The sequence below is a fragment of the Abramis brama genome (genome assembly GCF_963993115.1).
Source record: "Abramis brama genome assembly, chromosome: 23".
Classification (NCBI taxonomy): domain Eukaryota; kingdom Metazoa; phylum Chordata; class Actinopteri; order Cypriniformes; family Leuciscidae; genus Abramis; species Abramis brama.
Genome location: NC_139985.1, coordinates 2,716,998 through 2,742,352, shown reverse-complemented (window position 1 = coordinate 2,742,352; position 25,355 = coordinate 2,716,998). Strand labels below are relative to the sequence as shown.

At 38.0% G+C, this 25,355-nt stretch overlaps 2 protein-coding genes across 7 annotated transcripts in view; both read right to left on the bottom strand.

The window, feature by feature from the left end:
- Window positions 1-8,040, bottom strand: part of flnba (filamin B a) — an 84,092-nt gene extending 76,052 nt beyond the window's left edge. For all 3 annotated transcript variants that reach the window (XM_084100539.1, XM_084100540.1, XM_084100541.1), the window contains exon 1: window positions 7,612-8,040. In XM_084100539.1, the coding sequence (XP_083956665.1) occupies window positions 7,612-7,903 (292 nt within the window). In that variant the 5' untranslated portion in view covers window positions 7,904-8,040. The remainder of the gene's footprint in view (window positions 1-7,611) is intronic.
- A 4,584-nt stretch (window positions 8,041-12,624) lies between these two features.
- The window catches only part of slmapa (sarcolemma associated protein a), a 70,142-nt gene continuing 57,411 nt past the window's right edge, over window positions 12,625-25,355 (bottom strand). For 2 of the 4 annotated variants that reach the window (XM_084100166.1, XM_084100164.1), the window contains 8 exons: window positions 24,356-24,475; window positions 24,175-24,249; window positions 22,896-23,201; window positions 19,906-20,023; window positions 19,331-19,502; window positions 17,502-17,636; window positions 16,470-16,557; window positions 12,625-14,980 (listed from right to left, as the gene is read on the bottom strand). In XM_084100166.1, the coding sequence (XP_083956292.1) occupies window positions 16,474-16,557; window positions 17,502-17,636; window positions 19,331-19,502; window positions 19,906-20,023; window positions 22,896-23,201; window positions 24,175-24,249; window positions 24,356-24,475 (1,010 nt within the window). In that variant the 3' untranslated portion in view covers window positions 12,625-14,980; window positions 16,470-16,473. The remainder of the gene's footprint in view (window positions 14,981-16,469; window positions 16,558-17,501; window positions 17,637-19,330; window positions 19,503-19,905; window positions 20,024-22,895; window positions 23,202-24,174; window positions 24,250-24,355; window positions 24,476-25,355) is intronic. The other 2 variants (XM_084100163.1, XM_084100165.1) reach the window with 1 other exon arrangement.

Sequence of the window (25,355 nt, the reverse complement as noted above, 5' to 3'; positions counted from 1 at the left end):
AAAAATAAAAATAATAATCAATTTCTCCAACACATACTTCCGTATCATTTGTTTCGGAAGCCAGCTTTATTGATAATATTTGCGGTCACCATATCTTTGCATAAACTAACTTTCATGAGATGGCAGATATCGATTACCTAGACGCCTATGGATGAGTGAGACAGCTCTCAGATTTCATCAAAAATATCTTAATTTCTGTTCTGAAGATGAACGAAAGTCCGACGGGGTTGGAACAACATGAGGGAGAGTAATTACTGACAGAATTTTCATTTTTGGGTGAACTAACCCTTTAACAGCAATAATGCATTCTGTGTCAATGGTCCCTCCTCAAACGATAGTTTGACAGGTCTTGCAAATAATGCATCATATCTCCTGCATCCAAAATATTGCTAACCCACAGATGTTGTTTTTGAATTCTGCCTTGAATTCACCTTGCCTGTTTCTGTGCTTTCTTCCATGTCATAACAGTAAACCCACTCTGTTCTGTTCTCCCACTAGATTTAGCTTGCACGCTGCATACAGATTGGCAGGAAATATCATGGTTTCTGCAGTTCAGAAATCGCACAAGCATTTCCATTAAATCGCCCTAGTAACTACACACAAAAAATCTTTTTTCATAGATAACCATTTAAAAAGTGTAAATAAAATCAAAAATTTCCTCTGCGGTCCCCCTACAGGTTGGAAGCGGAATTGTCCATTACCGCTGTCGTAAGTAATTTAGCCTACTGTCGCACACACGCTATCTGTTTATCCAGCACTGGCTTTGGAAATAACGATGTCCACAGACAAGGTAGAGTATGTTGCATGATTTTATGAAAGTATGATGTATTGCGACATCAGAAACGAAGAAAAACAAAATGACTATTGTAACACTTGACGTAAAGCAAGTCAAATTTGTAGTTTTCTTCTGTCTCATTCGAACTACAGATCCGCAACCCGATCTGGCAAACTAGCACAGTGCGGTTATTGCAGATAAAGGGCCGCAAAGCAAACGCAGAAGTGCCGTTCACCCTGTTACGAGTTGATGAACCACTGAAGCGATTTTGGAAACATTATTTTAAGGTACAAAAGAATCTTTGGTGTTGCTTTAAAATTAGCTGGAAAGAGCCTAAATGGCATACTGATATTTCCAGGCCTTCTTGCCTCTCGAAACCCAAATCCAAGCTGGAAACGCTGAGTCTTTTGTCTGAAGAGCACGTCCACACCCTGAACATTTGATCTGCTCGTACAGCTGCCTGTCAGAACAACTCCTGAAAACTTTCATTTAACAGAGTGAAAGAAACAAATGCATGATGATACGGCTGTGATTCACTGCTTTCTCACCGTAACCGAAACCCTTCCACGGTAATTCATCCCACAAGCTCCCAAAATCCTTCATTTCAGCCACTGCAGGTTATCCTATAGGCTGCCGAGATCCACATAAAGCCAGGAGGGAACGTTTTAAACCAATGAGGAGAAACTCAGAGGGATCAGCAATTTAAGACGAGCAAACCTTTGGCTCACCCGTTCCCGCTACTGTTTGCATAGCGTGAAGATTCGGCATCTGACAGCCGACCGGCGGGAATCACACACACACACACACACACACACACACACACACACACACACACACACACACACACACACACACACACACACACACACACACACACACACACACACACACACACACACACACACACACACACTCACGCTCTGTTCTGGGCAATGAAAATAAAACGAGAACCTGGTAACCACCTCAGACTCGTAGAGAAACATCTGACGCTTTTCCATTGGCTGTTCGACAAGCCAAAGATCTTTTAGAGACAAACGGACTGGAGCGAATCGTAATGAGAGGAGACAATCCAACCCACAAGGACTGACTTAAAGTGTTTGTTTTGTTCCGATTCATTTTTATAGATCTACAATGGATTAAACATGATACAAAAAAAAAAAGAAAAAAGAATGAAATATATTTGTGAAATTGAACCATAATTTAATGCTACTCGAAAACAGCCCAAACTAATTTCTTTCAACTCTCTGGTGGGGAAGCTGGCGCTCAGAAGGACCACAGTCGAAACTGGTTTTTAATAATACGCTTTTCCATCAGGCTTTGCCCCGGGAACACTTTCAGATGTCTTAATTTCTCAGAGGGGTCGTTTTTAAGTTTTAAATCTTGAGCGACTCGGACCACTTCGGCTTTTGGATGTCAGCTCATGTGTGACTAAGTCCTTCACAAATGCACTCCAAAAATCCCTGACCTAGTCTTACCGGCAACAAACGCACAAGCAAGCGAACATTACAATGAAACAAAACTGGGTTTTAACCTTCTTCTGCCTGTAGAGAACAAGAGAGAAGATCCCTGTGGTTTTCCACCAAAATAAAAGCTTGTTTAATATTTGAAAATTAATTAAGATTAATATTACTATTATAATTTTACAGTTGTATTGCAAGAGAAATAAGATTTATTATTATTATTATTATTATTATTATTATTATTATTATTATTATTATTATTATTATTATAAATAATACAATCCTATATTTCACTGTAAAATACAATAATAATAAATTATTATTATTATTATTATTATTATTATTATTATTATTATAAATAATACAATCCTATATTTCACTGTAAAATACAATAATAATAATAATAATAATAAATTATTATTATTATTATTATTATTATTATTATTATTATTATTATTATTATTATTATTACATTTTTCTTAAATGCTCGATTTTTTATTTTACATCATGATGATTATTATATATTTGGCCAAAAACTATGATTTACATATCAATATGTCTATGTAACAATAATAATGAAAATAACGAGAAAAACTTGCAATACAACTAATAATAATAATAATAATAATAATAATAATAATAATAATAATTTTTTTAATCAATATTTTTGGCCCAAGATTTTGCAGACACAATTTAAGGTATTCTTCATGTCCAAAGCATATACACACATGCAGCAAAACCTCTCACTGAGAACCAAAACGTGGCCAAACTGAAAAAGCTGCAGTCGCCTTTGTTTATGCAGAACTTTTCTTTGCAGATTAAAGTCTGTGTTGATCTCAGAGGGAGGCCGTGGCGGCTTGCGGTCCGCGTTTTGATTAAAGGACATTAAACAGCAGTGAATTCCACGAGCATGACCGATCTGCTGGAGAATCCTGTTTGTTGAGGTTGAGAGCAGAAGATGCGAGCGGGAACAAGCTCTCCACATCCGTCAGGGTCCAGCCGTCGCTGAGCCGCTAGGTTTGGCAGGAGGACGACAGCTTCGATTCAAGCAGCGAGATGAACTTTTGTAGGACCTTAGACTGTTAGCGGGATTTCTAGACGGCTACCGGTAGAAAGGGATGCACGATAAATGGAAATAAAAGAGAATCATGATACGGCATTATCAAATCACGAAGGTGGAGTTTAATTAAACGCATGCATGCGCTGCGTGTTTCAGAGTGAAGCACAGCACGGGTGTTCATTTACACACGAGCAGCTCATGATTCAGTGTTTGCAGGCTCTCGGTTCACAGTAATGCTGCTCCACACAAACTCTGCATCTGCTCTGAGTTTGAGTCGCTTAGAACATGCATTTGGGAATGAAACATGAGCAACCATCTCCCCACATTTGTAATAAAACCGGCTAACCGGCTCAATGAGGTTTCAAGCCAAAATTAAAGCTTGTGGTCAATCATTTGAAAATGAATGCATTTAATTTACTTAAACATTCCTAGTCTTACTGGGAATGATTCACGCAAGTTCAATAGGTTGCGGATTACACAGTTTAAGTTGCATGCTAAAACATAATCAAATGTGCGAATGTGCATCACCTCCCTAAGCACAGACAGGAAGACGACGCTTAATCATTAGCACTGACTAATGAGGTCATGCGATGATGTCAACTCATTCATCAGCACACTAAGGGTCCAAGCATGTCCTCATCCCACACCTCTCTAATGGAAAACTAACAGCGAACGACCCTAAAGACACTTTCTTCACCGTCGGCATGACTTCAATCACGTCTTCGGCCGTTCCTTCCCTCAAACTGTGAGAAAGTCAGGACAAACGTCAGAGCCGAGTCATAGTTAATCGACTGACTCAAGAACCACCATCAGAACATCAATACAACCACTGGGTCTAGTTCTGGAGACCACATGATGATCAAAGACATGTTTTGGAGTGAATTGATACGGTATGGAGCGATCATGTCAAACCACACTTGTGTGGGCCTGAGGGAAACGAAATGTGGAAACTGGTTAGAAACATGCTAATACTAGAACTTATGAACTGTGCAATCCATGCAAAACAAGCCATTATACCACTTCACAAAGAATCAAACTCGAAGACTAGAAGAAACTGTCCGGGCCAATCGTTCACCCAGTTGACGAGGCCATAAACCTTTCCAATTAGCCCTCGTCGTTCACATCAGAGAGAGAGAGAAACAAAAACCCACACAAATGAACTCCTGTGAGATTTACAGTCAAAACACCAGACAGACGGTGTGACCTTTTGGTGTTTATTTATCTGCGAGTTGTCACCTATCTCTGAACACGTCTGGCCTTTGAAGCGCTGGAAAGTCTGGGCAATGCCCTCACGATAACACTTTCCAAGCGCATCTATTTATGTGTCTTTCAGGCCCGGTGGAAACGCCCACCGGCCGCTCCTGGACGGGAAGATACCGTCAGTCAGGAAGTGTCTGTGCAAATCCCAAACCAGAGAGCTTCTACATACACGTCCTGTGAACACGAGCAATGCTGTACTGTGTAAAAACAGTCTCTTCAAATGACTCATGAGGAATCAAATGAGCCCAAATCAGTGTGACAAACACACTATAAAAACAACCTGTAGGTTTCAGAACTCAAAACTTCCTCCACTGTCCAAAAAGATCATTTATTGAAACTTAAACTTCAAAAATGACTCTATATGAACTGTGTTTAATCTATATAAACTGTTAAATCACACAGATTAATGCATCAACACAACATGCTTTCTAAAGCAAAATATACCATCATTTTACACAATGAGATAATATCTTAAAATCATTTATTAGTTCTATTATTTTATAATGCAGCATTTTATTGTACGTTTTTGACAGACTTGATAACATGCATTGGGTTAGACGGTGTTTGATTTTTTTGGCAATTATAAAATGCGCTGGAAACGTTCAAAAAATGCTTTTTGTGTAGTTCATTATACTTATTCTACGGAATTAAGTTTATTTTATGGCTTAAAAAAATTAATTGTTACTCAGAGACTGACATGTTTAGCTTGTCAAAAATGTTACATTCAGCTGTCGTAAGTTCGTTGACTTTTGACTCACTTTTTTTACCAGTAAAGGAGTAGTTTTGATGCACAAAGTTGTTTTCATTGTCTCTTATAACAAAAATATTTTATTTAAACCCATGAAAATGCAGATCCTGTTGTAAATAGTAAAACAGTTGTTCCATTATTACCCCTTAGCAGATTGACTAATAAAGCTCTAAACTAAACTAAAAGTGTGTGTGTGTGTGTGTGTGTGTGTGTGTGTGTGTGTGTGTGTGTGGTCAAATCTCTGCATGAAAAGAATGATGAAAAACCCAGATATTGGGCCTCATTCACCAACCGTTCTTACGAAGAAATGTTCTTAAACCCCACTTACGCACTTTTTACGAAGATTGACATTCACTAATGTTTTCTTATCTTGGATTTGTTCTTAGCGAAGAACAAAATCTACACACAAGAGCACTCTTACACACATGAGTGATGACAATTTGCTCCAAATAATTGGTTACTGCATTTAATTCTACAGTCGTTAACAATGATAGTGTTTTACTGTAATGCATTTCTGATCATTTGTTGAAAAAAATTGAAATAAATCATAGTATGCAAAGACACACCGCCGTCTGTGCGTCTTTTGGACATTCTCCAGCTTCTCTTGCACACGGCCCTGAAGCGTCATGTCCTTATATGGGAATTTGCGGGATGTTTTCTTATGCTAATTAGGAACAACTGGCACACGCATTAGCATTCATCAATCCTAAGAACAAAGGTGAGAACAACGTCATGAATCCGACGTAGACTTTTCTTAGGAAGTTTATTATGATTAATGATTGTGAAAATTGGTTTCTGAGATGAAGGCTGAATGACACAGAAACACAACAGGAAGTCTGTCACGCCTTATATTTCATCAGAAATGAGACTGATGATGTAATTTATTTGCTAATAAGGCAAGACAAGGCAAGTTTATTTATTTTTTAGTAAACATATGCATGAAGTTGGGCGTTGCCATAGTGTTTGCATGCATTTTGCGATGAACAATTGATTGGCAAACACAGAGGAAGCTTCCAGTGTCCCGACTGTACAGGTGATGATGATAAACACCTGTTCTGAGACTCAAGTGCATATTAAAGTATGTGCATAATCTATTCCCAGCATTGCATTACACCAGCATGTAACGCAACAGACCGCATGAGAAATCCTGAAAAAGCCTCAGGAAATGCAGGTCGATGCCTTTGGATCGGCTTCAGGAATGTCACAGGTCAGTGAAAACCGTTTGGCACCAAACACATGGTTGTGAAATGAAAATCTTAATATTTAAGCCTCTGGAATCCTGAAATTCCCTGGATTTCTCAAATCTTAATGAACACAAGAATGCAATTAATGTTGCAACTTTCTCATGCCAGTCCAAATAAGGACATACGGCAGAGATAAGACGGGTAATCTAGAGGGAATCAATAGACAATGGACGGGCGTCATCTGTTATCTGCGGAGAATGAATCTCTGCTCTCTGACACATGCGCAAAATACTTTTGGTTGATGTCGCAACTTTGCAAACACACTTTAAAGATGTTGAGAAAGAAAAGGCGGGGAGGAGAATAAACAAAAGTATACTTACTGAATTTATTTATATTTATATATATATATATATATATATATATATATATATATATATATATATATGAGAGAGAGAGAGAGAGAGAGAGAGAGAGAGAGAGAGAGAGAGAGAGAGAGAGAGAGAGAAATACAATAGTTGTCTAAAACAATGTCAATATTTTGCCAACAAAAAACAAAACAAAAGCTATAGTATTACCATGATTATTTCTATAGAGTATCTTGGAATAGCCTACAAAAAAAATACTATGTATTATGTTTTTTGGGGCGGATTTAGTAACATGATCAGGCCATTTATACACATGCTTTGCCAGAGTAAAATCAATGCATTCCTTATAGAACCATTTAGAGCCATATAAATACCATGGTACATAAACATGATAATTCTTCAGCACCATGGCATCAACATCTGATTGTAACTTTCTAAGATAGAGACAGCTTCCTGTACATATGTCACTGTACACACAGAAAATAATAGAAATAATTGCATTTTAGTACTTTAATATACAGTAGGCTATATCAACGTATTAGCACATGATACCAGCTTCAGTCAGAGTGCAATGGTTTGGTTAATTTTAAGAAAAAATGTCATGGTATTTAATCTGGCTCATACCATATAGTAACTAAATGATACCATGATACATTCATATGAATGATTCACTGTAGCATGGCACCGTCACGCCACTTTTATAACGCGCTTTGAATAAACTTTCTCCACACTATAAGCAGAAGACATCGCAACACTCACCGATGGACACGAGCTTGATATTCTCTCTGTCCAGAAACTCGAGCGCCACAGACACGTTCTCCAGCTTCATCTGTCTGAAAGTGGGTCTGGCGTGGTATTTTCTGTACATCTTCTTCTGGCTGAGCACCTCGAGCAGCGCGATGAGACGCAGGCCGTCGCTGAGGTCCAGCTGCAGGTCCGCGACGCGTTTATTGACGCTCTTCAGGTGCTCGTTACACCAGCGCGTGAACGTGTTCTGCTGGATCTTCTTCCACGGCGCGTCGTCCGCGAGGTCCTTCTCTGTGGCCGGCATGATGCCTTATTAATACTCGTTTGTTTTCTGTTTGATAACTCGGGATATGTCTCGTGTGTATCTGTGCGGCGCGTGCGAGGAGTGTGTGTGTGTTCGTGCGCTCCTGTATTCCCGAACTCTTTCCCTCTCGTGGCCGCGCCTGCGCGCGCTGTTATATACGGCACGCGGATGACGACACCTGCGCACCATCATCCCCAGCATGCGCTTCTACAGCCCTTCTCCATCCAATCAGCTCTGAGAGATCAAAGGTAAAGATATGGGAAGAGGATAATAAGAAAAAACTAGATAAATCATTAAAACTACTAATAGGATTACTATTTCTGATAGTGTTTGCGCACCCTGTTTTTGTAATGTATCTTGGAAAATGACATGTAAATAATAAAATAACACATGTCTTATTGTTGTCCAGACAAATAATAAATAATAATGAAACAAATAGGCGAACTTAAAAACCCTTTTCGTAAAAAAAAAAAAAAAAAAAGCTGAAATAAAATTTAATTAAGAATTATATTAAAAAAACTTAAATTAAACGAAAGGTTTAGTCCTTTAGTCCTTAATGTATCTTGGAAAATGACATAAATAAAATAAGATATTTCTTATTGTTATCCAGACAAATAATAACTAATAATGAAACAAATAGGCGAAAGAGACCAGGGTTATTAACTTAAAAACCCTCTTCGTTAAATAAAATTAAATCAAAAATTAGATTAAAAACGAAAAGTTTAGACCTTGGCAAATAACTGAAGTTAGTTTCAGTTGAAGCATAATACAAATAAATAACAAAGTAAATCTGAAATAAAAATCAATTAAGCATATAGAATACTAATAAAAATGACAATCACATAACAAAACTATTGAAAATTCAAATGAAAAGTGAAAATATACAATTAAAAGCTATAAAAAAAACTACAATACTTTATAAACTATATTTAAATAACACTACCAGAGGTGAATAAAATATTCTCATGATTTATCACAACATTTTTTCTTTTGTCAAATCAACGTATTATGTGGTTCAGATAACACAATATTTTGAGTTTCTGTTAATTAAACCAATCTCTTTCATTGTATTAACTCAAATTTTTAAATAAAATGAGAGGGAAAAAATCCATAGAGAAATGGTAAAACAAATTAGATCTACATTCAATACACAAAGTACTTCTTTTTGTGTTTTTCCTGTGTTTTTGTTCTCATGTGTTTTGTATTGCGATCTAGATGATCTTTACTGGTTGTAAATATTCTCCACATCTTATTTTCTGAGATAAAAACAGCTCAGGCTCGTCTAATAGATTTCAGATGCATCTCAGTAATGGACACTTTTATGATTTGCCAGACAAAATGCTTCCCACACATTTGGCAAACTCCTGAGAGCCACACTGACTGCTTTTGTTTGGTCTCGGAGAAGGTGTCAGCAACGCTTTGGGATAATAACAGAGTATCCAGACGTTTTCCTATCCGTGTCTTTCCTCTCGCCCACATATCCTGCACAGATTCCTCTCCACCTTTGCTGATGGGAGTCTTAATAATCACTCCGGGATTCTTCCCTGCAGATCTGCCATCCTGGATCTTTCCCATGCATACAGTCCTGGATCAGCATTAGTCACCATGGGTGGATCAACATTGCATCACACTCTTGCAAATAAAAAGAAAGACACACATCTGTGATATGACAGCAGCCGAGCTGTTCAGTTTGAGAAATAGAGTTAAAGACTAAAGACTAAAACAAAGAGATTTTGGTAACACTTTACATTAGTTAACATTAGTTAACTACTTTAGTTAACATGAACTAAGAATGAGCAATACTTCTTCAGTATTTATTAATCTTAGTTAATATTAATTTCAACATTTACTAATACATTATTAAAATCAAAGGCTGTATTTATTAACATTAGTTAATGCACTGTGAACAAACATGAACAGCTGGATTTTTATTAAATAATATTAACAAAGATGAATAAACAGTGTAACAAGTGTTTTGCTCATTGTTAGTTCGTGTTAGTTAATACATTAACCAATGTTAAATAATGAACCTTATTGTAAAGTGTTACCAAGATTTTTTAAGTGTTACCAAGAGTCTGGCCTGTGATCATCGTCTTATGTTTTAACCTCAGTGACGCTGATGATAATGACTGAAGCAACCAGATTTTCATCACAACCTCCCATCTTTCTGAGCTGAGTAACACGCCTGAAGCACAGATTACAGCTTGTGTGTGTGTGTGTGTGTGTGTGTGTGGTCTGCTTCCCTGTCTGTCAGTCTGGGCTGAACCCAGTTGTCTGCATGATAACACACTGTTGGTACGGCAGGTTGAATGTGATCTTTGATTGATAGTGCTGGCATCATATTTCCAGGTGAATATGAATCATCAAGATGTTGCTAGACAGTATTAAGCATTATTCATTGTAATGGAATCATCCATGCAGAGGCACATTATCTGTCTAGAGGACACATATTATAAATTCATTTTTCTGTACTGTATTCCCAGAACTTTTGATGGCTTTTCCAGTCATTCATTATTAGTGGATAAGATTTAATTATTATTTTTTTAATCGTAGATGGATTATTATATGACATGGAATTATAGTCAGATTCAGAGCACAATCATTTAAAGTTTGTCTCGTGTTAGCTAATAAGTTTCCCTTTTTATATCATTAAGTAGGCTATACTGATTCGTTTCTTTCCATTTGTATCGTGTTTGATTTAAATTGACAATTGCTTTATATTTTTCTCAGTGTATGATTTATTTCAGATGCATAAATTGGATCAATTAGGCTATATCTGGTTTTCTGCCAATGTCCTTTTGATCTTATAGTATAGGCTATTATTCACTGTTATGTTTGTTTCTGGAGAACTGATGGGCAAACGGGTCTCTAAAAGTGTTATGCAAATCCTTGCTATAAATCATCGTGATTAAAACTGTCATTCCTTTATCAACTAATATTGTTTAATTATTGTAAGCTGATTCCCTTTGCATCACCGTCAACTAGCCTATCTAAAAGGCATTTTAAAGCTACACTGTGTAAGGATTGCCTCTCCAGGCATAAAAAAAGCGATTTCCCGCGAAATCCGTCCCGACAGCTCTGAAAAGGAGGAACGTCATGGTTTGGAAAATGGCATTTTTTGCACGCAATCATAATAGCATTTTGTTTTTGTTTGTTATTTTAAATAAAAATTAAAATATTTTCCAGCATCACTAAAATGAACAGTTAGGAGCAAAAATGCCAACACTATCTCACGACCAATTCGTACGAATGATAAAAAGATGGCTAATTCGTACGAATTTGTACGATTTGTCTAAACCCACGTGATGGGTAGGTTTAGGGGCGGGGTCAGGGGTAGGTCATTCGTATGAATTCGTACGAATTAGCCACCTCGTAGAATTTGTACGTTTTCCCGTGAGATCGGGTTGAAAATGCCACCAAAATTAATAATGCCTCCAAAATTCAAGATAGGCCTTTGGGTCAAAAATGTCCTTGAATGAGCTCTTGTTTTTGATTTTTATAAAAGGCCATAGAGGGCCAATAAACAAGTTATAAACAAGTAGTCAAAATGTTAGGTGACGTTTATTTTTAGTCTTAGAACATTGTCTATTTTGCTTTATACTTTGCCAACGAAAATAGTTTAAAACACAGTGATGTTTCGTTGCGACAGAGAGAGAGAGAGAGAGAGAGAGAGAAACAAAACAAAACTAGTCAGAATCATTCTTATCTCGTCTGAATGTTGGTACAAATGTACAAAGGTGTTTTTTGTTTGTTTATATAAATGTATTCATGCATTTGTTTACTGATTGATTTATTGACTTTATTGATTATTTGTTCATTGCTTATGTAATGGCCAATGCTTTGGCAGTACTGTACAAGTCATGCCAATAAAGCTCTTTTGAATTAGAGAGAGAGAGAGAGAGAGAGAGAGAGAGAGAGAGAGAGAGAGATCCCAGACTCTCAAGTATGAGTAACAGACAGTGATAGTAATGGCTTGAGCTCAAGAACAGCGCGATGTTAACTCGATACGCCGGTCTTTCACAGTGAGTGACGCTGTATAAATCTCAGGTCGGGTGTGTCGAGTGTTATCAGACTCCCTGTCATCGATGATGTGCTGACTCTGAGTCAGGGAGGGTTATACTGTACGCCCACATGCCACAGTCATGTCAAAGCGACTGAGTGTGTGTGAGTGTGTGTGAGAGGAGTCGATGAGGTTGCAGACAGATGTCACAGGCCTTCCTTCACAGTGTGGATCCATGTTTCACTGCAATCTCACGTTTACAGATCTGTCCTCCTGACTTCCAGACAAAAGAAGAATTCAACAAAGGTAGTCAAGACATTACACACCTTATTTTTTTTGGGGGGGGGGGGGGGGGGATCATAGAGATGTGCTTGAGAAATAAATCTTGTCATGAGAACAAATATATTTTATGGTGCCTTATAAATTCCAAAGATGTTTCATAATGCATAGCAATAACATAGAAAACACAAACATAACACAAGCTTCTAAAAAAGCTTTTGCAAGGTCTGCCATCTTGTGTCCATTGCTACAAACAACATTTCAAGACTTTTGGGTGAAAACATCAGAATTACAATACTAGGTTTTGTTTAACAAAGTTTCAAGAAATTAGCGGTCATATATATATATAAAAAGTAATTTTTATATGCTTACATCAAAAACATGATGTAGGAGTTCTGCATCAGTTAATAAGTTGACCAAAAAAAGAATCAAACTAGTCAAGGAAAGTGAAATTGTTTTATTGAAGTCATGCACATCACACTTGTTAGTGCAAATACCCTTTTATCTGTATTATTCTATGTTTTTACAAAATAGAATTCTGACAATGAACTATCCTTGATGTTCAAAACAAAAGTGTCATTCTGAGCTCTCAGTTCAAGAAAGAAATTAAAAAAACAATATTTACGAACAAAACTATATACAGGCAGTGTGCTGTACTGACTTGGTTGTTAAGTTGGTGACCAGTTTAAAGATCTCTTTTCTCAAAAGCCCTGAAAAACACCAGGTTTAGCTTTGATTCTAAACTGACGACTCAATGCTATCTTTGCATCGACAGAAGAATACAAACTTCAAAGCTTACAAAAAACCAGCGTTTAGCCTATAGGTTCAGTTACGACCTAATGAACAAGTTCCACGTCTCAAATTTGCATTTGCAAGAAAACCCTCTTGTTCAGCACATTTCAAGAAGTATCAAACATGCATTCTGAACGTGGAACCAAAAATCAAGCCCAAAAAAAAAATATTGCATGTTAAAAATGCATCTATAAAAGTACATTAAAATGAACTGGAACGGAGAACTCGTATCTCGATGTAAAACAAGGAAAAGGTCAATGCATCATATCCTGAAAACTGGCTCCAGCAGCAAATTAGATATGACCAATATCATTTATATCCAATTTTTTTTTATTTTGTGACTATAACATATATTTACACACAAACATTCATACATACATATTTACAAACGGCCTATGAGCATTCTTCTATCTAACGTGAAGGACGATGTTCCAAACGGATACTAAAAATAAAGTCCATCATGCTGCTTAAAGAATGCATTATGAACCAAACGCTGTTTTCAATGCAAGAGATCAGTTTTATAAAGCTATCCTTTTCTGTGCTACAAGCTTTGCTTTTTTTTTTTTGCATTCGTGGTCAAATCCATGTTGAAGCGTTCAATGGATTTTTTTTTGTGTCGGGAGTATGTCTTTCCAGTAAAACAACAAAAGATGCCAAAACAAAAGTCCTTGACACGCTGAACCAGATGAGTTAGGCTTTTTTTGCTCCAAGACTGTTTATTTACAGCACAGCAGACAAATGTGAACCACACACACACACACACACCAAACACATCATTGGTTAATTCATCTTCCTCCAGTCTCAAAGCAGCTCGCACATCCAAAATTAAACAACTCATTCTGTTCACCCCCAAAATAATTCACTCTCACCCATTTCTGTGCTTCATAGGAGTGGACTTGTGACGCTTCCACCCATTTAAATCATTTCCCCACATTCATTTTAAAGCCTTTGCATCCAATTTCATTCTGTAAGAATAGACCTATTTTACAGGTAAGGCAGCAAAATCCCAGAGCCTTTTTCAGGAGGTACTGTAGGAGTTTCAGTACAGAAAAGACGGGCAGGAGCCGTGAACTCAACTCTAAGTCCGAACAGCAGGACAGTGTGTTGGTAAAAAGCTACAACATTTGTGTTTTTTTTAATGTTTTTTAGTTTTTTTTTTAGGTCAATGCTTCATTCCATTTGCCATTGACCACAATCCTACACTGTCAAGAACGTTGAATTTCAAAACCATCTAAATACTTGTAGTGTGTCTCTGACGTGAACATTTGCTTATTATACATGATACACGAGAAAACAGCCATAGAGAAACAACGACATCACTGTGCTAGAAGCATGTCGGATTGAACACACAAATAACAGCACGGATGACGTGAAATTTAGACTTTTTTTGTCCATTCAAGATCAAATTGATGCGCTGCATGAGTGGAACAAGAGTGGCACTTCAATGTGAACTAGTACTAGTAGTATTTAAAATAGGCACTTCGCCCCTCTGTGCCCTAGAGTTCAGATTCTCATTTTTGGCTGTACATCTATTTTGGTTTACCACATCTAACATGGAAAACCACAAGAAACGAAAAGTGGCTGACAGAAAACGTGGTACCCCATCCAAGAAAACAAACGAGAAAAAAAAAAAAAGAAGGTTAGACCTAGTTTAGGCCATTTTAATAATCAAAAATGCAGATAGATTATTTATTCTATAATATGCATTAGAACTTTATTCCCTCTTTCTTTCTATACTATATACATTTGCATTTTACACAGACATTGGGGCTGTAATTGTCAAAACGAGAGGTATTACGTTCAGATTTATGCCATGTGCCCGGACTAAAACTGACACTGGGATTGGGATTGGACAGAGGGCCGCGCCGGGGACGAGAAGTGGTAGAGACGAGCGTTGTGATTGGTTGATGTTCTCAGGAGGAGCTCTTGGAAAAGTTGGGATAAAGCACCACTGCTGTCACTGCGACCACTGCGGCAACCACCGGCATCCAGGGCATCCATCCGCTCTAAACCAGGAGGAAAACACAGCAGAGCGATTAATAAAGGTCATTAGACGCACCAGAGCAACCAGGACAGAAGCACTGGAGACTGGAGCTAAAGAGACAGAGAAGAGAGACCTGGGTGATAGTCAGAGACAAGAGAGTTCAAGAAACACACCAATAAACGGAGAGAAAGAGGGAGAAGAAAGGAAGAGCAAATATTTGAGTGAAACTGGGAGAACCAGTTAACCTCACAGGAGTTATAAAGCAAATAAAAGCAAACACAACAGTCTTTCTTTAAACTTAAAGAAAGAAAAGATGCGTTTTAAACTCAGTTCACTCGAAAATTACAATTTAGATCATCATTTACTCAATGTTGTTTCAAACCTGTGTGACTTTCTTCTGTGGAACACAAAATGTGTATTTTAGCAGAATTTTCATGCTGCTCTTTTCTGTGTCAATCTCTATAAAGCAGGACAAAAAAGAAAAATCTATGACTATACATTAATAATAATGGTGTCTAAATTCCTTTGCTTTCAAATGTTAAACTATAGAGCTTTTAAAACCGCTTAATTTGCATGAAGCTTTTGAAAATGCAGATATTTTTGCTCTCAGATTAACGCCATTCACATGGGTCATTCTTTAGGGCAGAAAATATGGAAATCCATATAAATATGCTATTAAAAAATGCTGATAAGGGGGAAAAAGCACCTTGAAAGACCTATACTGTGAACATAAGTTATAGGGGCTCTCACCAGAGGAACATTTTCGGAAATAATATTGGCGGAAATACGCTTTTTGACGTGTTCTCGCCGTTCGAAATTGGAACGATTTTAGCTATAGGAACGCCTATTGTGGGGACTAAATGAGCTCCTACGTCAGAGTTGGGTCATACCCAGCACAATAGGAACTAGGAACTACCAGTGATGTAAGTGTACGTTGACTAACCCTAATCCTACCGAATTAAATTGTTATTTTCAGTTTGACAGCCGCTGATCACTTTATGCTTTCATTGTATGAAAATAAGCAGCATGAACTTTCTTCAAAACCTCTTCTTTTGGTTCTTTGAATGATAGTAAGTCATTCAGGTTTGAAACAGCATGAGGGTGAATACATGACAATGGTAATTTTGAGTGAAATATGCCTTTAATTTCATGAAAGTAAAGAAGAAAAGCAAACAATGATGATGATATGATGACTAAAATGCCCCAAAACAGAACAAAAATAGAGAAAGAATCCAAAATCCCCAAATGCAAAGATTTATATGACCATTATGGCGATCAAAGCAAGACAGACAGTTAATGTGATTGGTTAGTAGTAGGTGATTCTGGTGGACGAGGAATCGGTTAAGAGTTCCCCACATGTTGCCAAGCACCAAAAAGGGATTTTGGGGCGAAGCGGGTGTAGAGATGACGAATGAGAGTTTGCCATGCACAGGTCGTATATATGTGATGATATATACAGAAGTGGATATACAGGAGACACACAAACACAGACTCAACAGGAGCGTGTGTACCTTTCTACCACAACTGGCTGAAGCACCAATACAGCAAAGCCAGGAATAGACCGATGAAAATGGCTTGGACAGGCTGCAATATGGATGGCTAGAGGAGGGAAGGGATATTACAAATAAAACAAAAAATCAATCGTCAAACTATTCAACGGAAATCAGGCTGGGGAGTCGAACAACTACAACAAACATACAAACACAAAAAAGGGTCATATAAGGGTGCAGTGGGAGGAACCATTGATAAATCAACATAAAAACAAAAACATCAGACGCCCCATAACCACAAACACATCTAGAAGCATGACATCAGGAACGAGGACAGTGTTCAAGGCATTAATAACACACAGGAAAGGGAAAAACTGGTTATTTGCACTCAACTAAACATATCTACAATCTGTTAAATTTGCAAATCAAACACACGTGAAGTGATCGTGACTCCAATCAGCAGTGTGCAAGGGATTGTGCGGAGGGAATTGTGGGATACACTAAGGTGATAATTACAGTGTTGTGTAGCAAATTGTAACCCCCAAAAATTAACAAATGGCCAAAAATCAGCAACTAAAAGTGTTTAAAAAAAACTGATGAAAAAAGGAGAACCTGAAAGTGAAAAAAGTCTTTGAGGGGTTAATATTTTATATATAAAAAACAAAATGGAGACAAACATCAATATCCAAAAATGGAGCAATTCCAAGACGGACCTCGAAACCCTAACGAAACCCTAATGAAACCTATTGGGCATTTTTGTTTGAATAACAAACCATGTGAATGCACCTGTGATGCTCTCTCTAACGTGTTGCACCTGAAAATGTTGGTGTTAGCAAAGAATATTTGCTAACAACTCACAAAATCGTGCCGTATGCGTGTTCTTCTGTGTTTTCCAGAGCCATGCAAAACAGCGAAGTAAGATCCATCACTGGTTGCTGACAACCGCATTAAATGGCGTAATGTAAACGACAGCTAATTAAACGGAGTATAGTATAGGCTGAAATGCAGCGTGTTGAAGGTTTGCGAATGAAACGTGCTGGTTGCGAGACTCACAGTGCTGCCCTTCTCTTGCAGGAGTTTGAGGTTGACCTTGCACTGTTCCAGCTCATCGTTGATGGAGCATTTCTCCTGCTCCGTCTGTTCATACCGCTGCCGGAGATCTGACAGCAGAATCTGAGTGTCGTCGTACTAGAGAGAAAGAGAGAGAACAACATGCAATCATTAAAATAAAAATAAAAAGTGTAGTAGTCCAACCGTCAGTTCTCATCACCCTGCTTCCCTCGACAAACACCCAATAGGATTTTTCCATAGGTTTTTGGATTATCACAAAAAACAAGCTCTGTGATCAACAATAGTCTCATTTAGCCACTTGTTAGCAACCGCCTTTTTCAAGACACGTCACAGCTTCACAAAAAAATCACGAGTGGGGTAATACTGATGTATTATGCCGTAGAATAAAACGTGAAAGTGTCTTGAGCTTATGTTCACCTCAGACTTTATTTTTGCCATTTAAAGTCGTCATGAAATCAAAATGTACCATATTTACTTTGTTAGCGCACATTACTAGTCTTGTGGTGAACAATTCATCTATTAACAATTAAAGTTAATACAAAAAAAAGGTATTAATATTTTAATCAAAATATTAAACATTTCCTTCTCTGATGACGTCAGTTTTCCATAAGCGAGGGATGGAGAGGAGGAGCGCTAAAGTAAAACCCTGCCCTCTATTCAATATCCCATTGCAATATGTCATAACACTGGAGAAAAGTCGGCTTCAACTTCCGGTTCACAGGGAGTAAAATGCTAAAATGCTAACTCGTTTCCACGTTTTGGCCTACAAAGTGATGTCATACCAGCTATTGGTGCGGCAGTGCATTCAAGTCACTTTCGTCGGATTAAGATGGCGGTTTACTTTATCTTAATTACACAAAAATACAGCAAGGTTCTTAAACTCTAGATATAGAAAATGAAGAAATGTGCATTTTTTTTTGTTTTTAATTAACATATGAAGCCACTGCAAACTTTATAATTACATATTATATTGTTATATTATAATGCCATCATGTTCTGTGCAGGTGGTTAACTTACTTCGCTGTAAATATAGAAAAGCCTGACAATATTACTGCTAAATACCTTTAAAGGGATACTTCACCGACTAGCATTAAGCTGTGTATCAGTAGAAACCCGGTAGTATTTTCGAGTGACCGTGCTTCCCTCCCTCATGTCCCCCTGAGACGAGAGATTTCTGTATTGTGTGTCTGGAAAAAAACCTCTGATGACGTAAAAATCATCATTTATCATCATCAGAGGCTTTTTTGTCCAGAGGCGAGAGACTCCAGCCAGTAGGAGGAGCTCGTCCCGCATGTGTTCAACCCGCCCGTAGGGGGATCTCACGATAAAACGCCGTCTCTTCAGTTGAGTCACTAGTAGCCTAGTTGTATTATTTCTCCAGATACTGCCCTCTGTAACCGGTAGGCGTGGCTTGGGAGTGTCCTCGTAGGGCAGCGAAGCAAGTGCATTCTGGGAGTTGTAGTCTTTCATCCACATGAGCCAAAAATACATTTTCTGGCTTTTCTCAGTCTAGAAGGCACCAACTTCTAAAATAATTTCACATTTCTACTACATAAATGACCCAATTTAAATACACATTCATCTTTCCAGTGGTGAAATATCCCTTTAAGTATTGTGATATTCCGCCATGTTTGTCACTGACACGCCGCCAACTTGTAAAGATCGGGGCTTGAAGAAAATCCAGAGCTTCCCACTTGTATTTACGACATTGTGGTGGCGTTCATGTGCGTTTAATACTCGTAAAAGCGATCTTTACGAGATGACTTGAACGCACCATTATACTGTGCCAAACTTTGGGAAGTTGATCGTACCTCCTTCTGCAGGTCTCTGGTGCGGCTCTCCGCTTGGGACAGTTGGACCTTCAGTTTGCTAGCGTCCTGTTGGTGCTGGTCTTGTATTGAGCCCAGTTTATTCGCCAGGTCACCCTGGGATTTCTCCAGATCGTTTAGGCTGCTGTACAACGTCTCACTCCGCTCTCGTGAACTGCGAAGCAAAGGAAAATAAATACTCTTCTGTTTACATTTCATAGAGCTTTCAGAAAATGAACTAATCAATGGGATAAAAATGAATGTTGTAGAGTGGATGTGAAGCTTTAGGGCAGATGAGCTCATAGTGGTGATGATGAGATGATAGCGTAAGCACACTGAATAGGGGCGCTTAAGTACAGGATAAAGGTGCTTCAACATTACAATGGTAACCTGTCATGATGCAATTGTTGTGTAATATGGTGAGTGATTCAAACATTCTCCATTTATGTGAGCAGGTGTGGACTGTGTACTAAAACATTTTAAATCCTGGTGACTCACTTTTGTTGTGTGAGCTGATCTAAACGACACTGTCATTGTGGCCCTGTTGTGAATGGGCTGTTTGTGTGCATGTGACCCACCTGTCGAGCTCTTCCTCTAGTCTGAGGAGTTTCTGCATTAGCGTTGTCTTCTCAGCCCGAAGACTGTCACATTCATTCTGCAGACCAGAGCACTCGGCCTGAAGCTTCTCTAGTTCACCTGACAGACAGAAACAGAGGGGAACAAATTATTTAACACCTCCATTCACACCGCAAACCTCCTGTTAACCCTCTAGGCGCCACAGTCGAGTTTACTCGACAAGATGCGGCACTGAATAAAATGGCCGATTTTTTTCAAATAGGGTGTCAAATTTCGTTCGAACTCCCCTCCACTAGATTGCAGACATGTCATACTTCATCCCAGACTAAAAAAAAAAGTCATGCTTCTATACAAAATCTTCGAGCTAGAGCGCATTGAATCAGTGCGAACAAAAGCGGAGCTAGTGTTCGAGTGAGCCATTTTATCAGAGCAATATTGTCAACGTCAGTGAGTATTTGCATTAGATTATTATTATTATTATTATTATTATTATTATCTAATGGCATCAATAAAGCTTTCCCACAATGAAGTGTTGGGCCTTCTATTCGTGGACTCTGACTCTGATTCTGAAAGTGAAAGTAGCCCTACACCAAGCACAAACGGTGAAACCTTTGCCCAATGTCAGTGGTGGGAACAATGTTTCCCGGGGTCGGAGTGTTCATCGCGAAGTTAGCAGGCGTGTTAGTGTTGTGGGGAACGAGGCGGGAGATTTTTACTGCGCTAGCCAGCTTTGTCTTCTGACCGTGTGCCTCTCCGCAATCGCGGCGACAGTATTGTGGTGGAGACAGGTATGTTAGACAAGGTCGAAGTATTCATAGGACAGTTAGGGGGTAACGTGGAGGCAGGGTGGGGAGTCGCAATGACAATGACAGTAGTCCGAGCTGTGCACACTCGGCGCGCGCGCGAGGCAGATCTGGCCGCGCCCGCGCTGCTCGTGTGTGACACGGGGCGGTGTGACACGGGGCAGAGGGGCTATTATGCATAGTCTATCGCAAGCTGATGGGAATGCCGGCTTTGTGTGTCATATGAATAATATATATGTGCCCCATACATGGAATGAGAGTGCCTACTGTATGTAGTAAATGGAAAATCTCTACAGCAAAAGGCCAACCGCTACATGCATTCGGTTTGTTTCTACCATTTATTAGTAATGATTTACACAGTTTGTTTACTACTTACTATTTACCTGAGCATTCAGTATTGTGCAGTATAGCATACAGAAGGTGAGGGACATTTTGGGGGGAAAGAAGTGCTGCATTTTATCATTTAAACATGTGACTTTTCATGAAAATTCTATAATCCAAGATCGCCGCCACCATATGACATCATAATATGCAAATTAGATGGGAAAATGTAATCCCTACATAAACTTTGGGTCATCCTTAATATTTCTCTAATTTACAGAAAGTCTATCTTTTATCACTTTTAAGATATAGCCTTTTGAAATTAAGATGTCAAAATCGAACGGTTTAGGAAAAAACCTCTGGCGCCTAAAGGGTTAAGCATTTACTAGTAATACATATATATAATACTAATAATAATATATTTATGCATACAATATAAAGTGGCTGAAATTTTGGTTCTCTCTAATTAGTAAAATTAAATTTTACAGATTTTCTTTTTAAAAATCATATATACAGTAAAACCAAATTTCAGTTTTTTGATGCACAAAATCATTTTATTTTAATTTTAACATAATATACGTGTATGTACAGTGTATAATTATATAAAAATGTATAAAATTTGGTTTTACTGTATATATGATTTTTTTTTTTTTTTTTTATCTGTAAAATTAAATTTTACTAATTAGAGAGAACCAAAATTTCAGCCACTTTATATTGTATGCATTAGGTGTTCTGCACATCAGTTAAAACCATAATCCATTTTAAGTGAAGACAAACTTAAAATATATTTCAAACACAGGCTAATTTAATCCTTGCATATTCTGGCTTTCAGCCCAGTGTGTCTGTTTCCATACTTTTTAGTTTCCGCATTGAATTTTTATTTTGGTAAATCACTACCACTAAATTTATCCTGTCATGTTTTATTTTATTGGATGAGAATTTGTGCAGCCTAACATGGATTCAAAAGATCTCAGAAGCAGTGTCAAAACACTTTCATATACATTTTTCCGTGAAAAACAGAACAAGGAACCCATCAATAATAAATAAACCCAGCAGGATGGACGATAATAAAACTGTTTCCATGACTCTGGACGACACATTAAAGAGGGCCTGGAGAGAAAGACCCCGGTAAGGCGGCTAAATTAAAACCACATGTGTGCGTTCTCAATCTGTGAAGAAATCTTGTGTGATGAAATTAATATTCCGGAACTTAATGAATAGAATAAAATAAAAGTAGGCAGCACAGCAAATAAACATTTAAAATTGTGGCATAGTGTAACCAAAAAACATACACATTACACTTTGCCTTGCATTCAAAAGTTAGGGGTTGATAAGATTTCTGAAACAGCAATATTGTGAAATATTACAATCTCTATTTTAAATATATTTTAAAATTTAATTTATTCCTTTAACTTTCATCATCATTAGTCCAGTCTTTAGGGTCAAATGATCCTTCAGAAATCATTTTAATCGGCTGATTCGATGATTAATATTGTGTGGAAACCGTGATAAAACAATTTGAAGTCCTAAAACAGACATTTCTTGCTGGCTGTAGATATGTGTGTAACAGCAGGAAAATAGGAATCTAATGTAAAAAAGAAAAAAGAAAACTCAAACTATACAAATGAGAGGAAACAAATGTTTCCAAACATGAATCAAAGGCGCTAAAGAAGAGAGAGAGATCAAAGACACCCAGATCACTGATGATCTCAGCCATTGTTCCTCTGAAGTCAGCTTGATTTATGGCATCCAGAGACACACAGAAACATTAAAAGCCAAGCAGCACATCAGGTTCACCACAGGAGCTGTAATGACGACATGCTGGCCTGACTGCTGAACACAAATGAATGGTGTTGGTGTGTCAGTACCTTGGAGCTGGCTGGCTCTCTCCTGGTGCTGGCTCTGGAGCTGGAAGCTGGCCTGCAGATTGCTGATCTCCACTTCATACTTTGCTGCCGTCTGTCTCCATTTGTCCAGTTCTGCGGTGACGATGCTCAGGTCTCCCTGCAGGGCGGCGATCTCCCGCTCCCGTTCGGCAGTGGCGGCCTCCATGGCATGCCGGAGCACCAGGATCTCCTCCTGGGCGCTGTAGAGCTCGTCTCGGGTGGTGGAAATAGTGTTTTCCCGCTGCTCACGCAAAGCCTCCATGTCCGACTGGAGCTTCGCTAGTTGAGCTGAAGAGAAAGATGAGTTACGCTCATTTTTTTTAACCATGATTGACGGGTGGTGTTCGGTCAAACTAGTAGTGATGCGTCAGAATTTATTTATTTTTTTGGTTCTGTCCGAAACCGTTTTGGAGGGTGGATATCATTTTGAATGACTTAAGATCTGTTCAGTTCACTTAAAACTTTCATTTATAGTTCATCTTCCAAACAATAATCGCAATAAGCATTGTGCTTTGTTACTTTTTGATATGCAACAAAGTCTGAGTTTTCATATTTTGTCAATTTTACGACAAAATTCAATGAATGTTGTTTTGGCAAGATCGCTTTAGCGCCTCAGTTCAAGCGGCACGTGAACCAATCATCTCCTCCTCTTTACTAATAGTTATAGACATGAATATAAACGAAATAAACATGAATGAACACCAGAAGGTGTGTTAAAAAAAAGATACAGTACAACTTACTGAAACGTATCATGTCTCATGTAATCAGTGTTTTATTTTTTTAACCGTGGAAAGACGTCAATAGAACTTGTAAACGTCACGTAAAGTTATATTTACCTTAGAAAAGCCATTCAATAAAATATATGCAAAAACACCCTTTATATTTTTACTTAACGTTGTATTAATTATTTAAACGTCTGAGTAATAAAAATGTCATCAAAAAAAATTACTACAGCCACATTTAAAGGTTTATATTTAGAAACAATTATCATTAAAAAGTTTAAATAAAAACGTAATGTCTTGTGTGGAATCTAAATGTTTATATACAGCTCAGTTTTTATTCGAGGGTTGATTATTAAATAAATGTAATTTATTATTTAAAAAACGTTTTCTGTTTCTGTAATTTCAGTAAAAAATTATTTCGGTGCATCACTTAAAACTAGAGGTCAACCCAAACTGATGATTAAATTCAGATTAGATCCATTTTATGAAGAGATAGTCAAAACACTGCAGAAATGTGTGTACGTGTTTGCAGGACTCACTCTGTAAGAAGCGGATCTGTTTGGCAGATTCTTCAGTCTGCTGTCTGTTGGTTGTCCTCTCCTCCTCCAGCAGGGCTGATGGGAAAAAGACGTTCAGTGATTCACGCTAAACCCAGAGAAATCATGACTCGATTATTGGTGCCGAATCACTATTAAAGGAGCGCACAGCACCCTGACGTACCCTGAAGCTCAAGGCATTTCTGTTTGCCGGTGTTGGCGAGCTCCTGGGCCTCCTGCAGCTCTCGGTGGAGGTGTGGAATAACCTGCTCTGTGTCTCCAGCTTCCAGGTTCCTGTCCATTTCTACAAACACACACAGAGCAGATAGGCACATTTCCATTACAGATTTGCGCAAAACTTTGCGATTTTTTTTATAAATGTACACAAAAAAACTATTGTGAAACGACGGCGTTTCCATTAACCGATGTTATGCGACTAAAACGTCATTTCTTCCTCTCGCGATAAGTCATTCCAAAAATCATGGATGTTAGTAGGTTTACGTATATATCAGCCACCACATTAACCATTATTATTAATCGAAGGAGACGTATGCGTGTTATCCAAGCATTAATGGCAAGGAAAGACCCTTATTATACTTGTGAGCGGCACATATGAGGTGTTTCTGGGTGTTTTTCTCCCTCATATCTGCTTCGAGGTCTTGATTGTGGCATTTCTTTGAGGTTTAGAATCCAGTATTCCTGTAATTCTGTTGTCTTTTACGAATTTAATAAAGAACTCTGTCTCGTATTCTGTCCAAACACACCGTGTCATCTACGTCAGCTGACCTGTAAATGCACAAACACTGTTTCCATTGAAGTTTTGCGAAATACTTATTTTTCCAATTGCCTGAAAAACCTCATGCGAGTGTAAAAACTTTTTTGCGATAAATGGGAGTTTTTGCGAAATTTGTTTCCATTGGGCATATTTTCAATTCGCTATTTCAATTTGCGCAATTTGAAGGGTAATGGAAATGCGTCTACTAAGAGAGATGAACTGACCTAATGAGTGAAACCTTGAACCCCAAGTACTGCATTTATAACTCATCCCGCATCGCATGAATGATACCTCAAATCATGCAGCTTGTTGTGAAATACTTCTAAGTGATTCTAGCCCTCAGAGACCCAAGTATTTATACTGATGATGTATGAACCTTTTCACAAATAAACATGTCTTTAGGAACCCA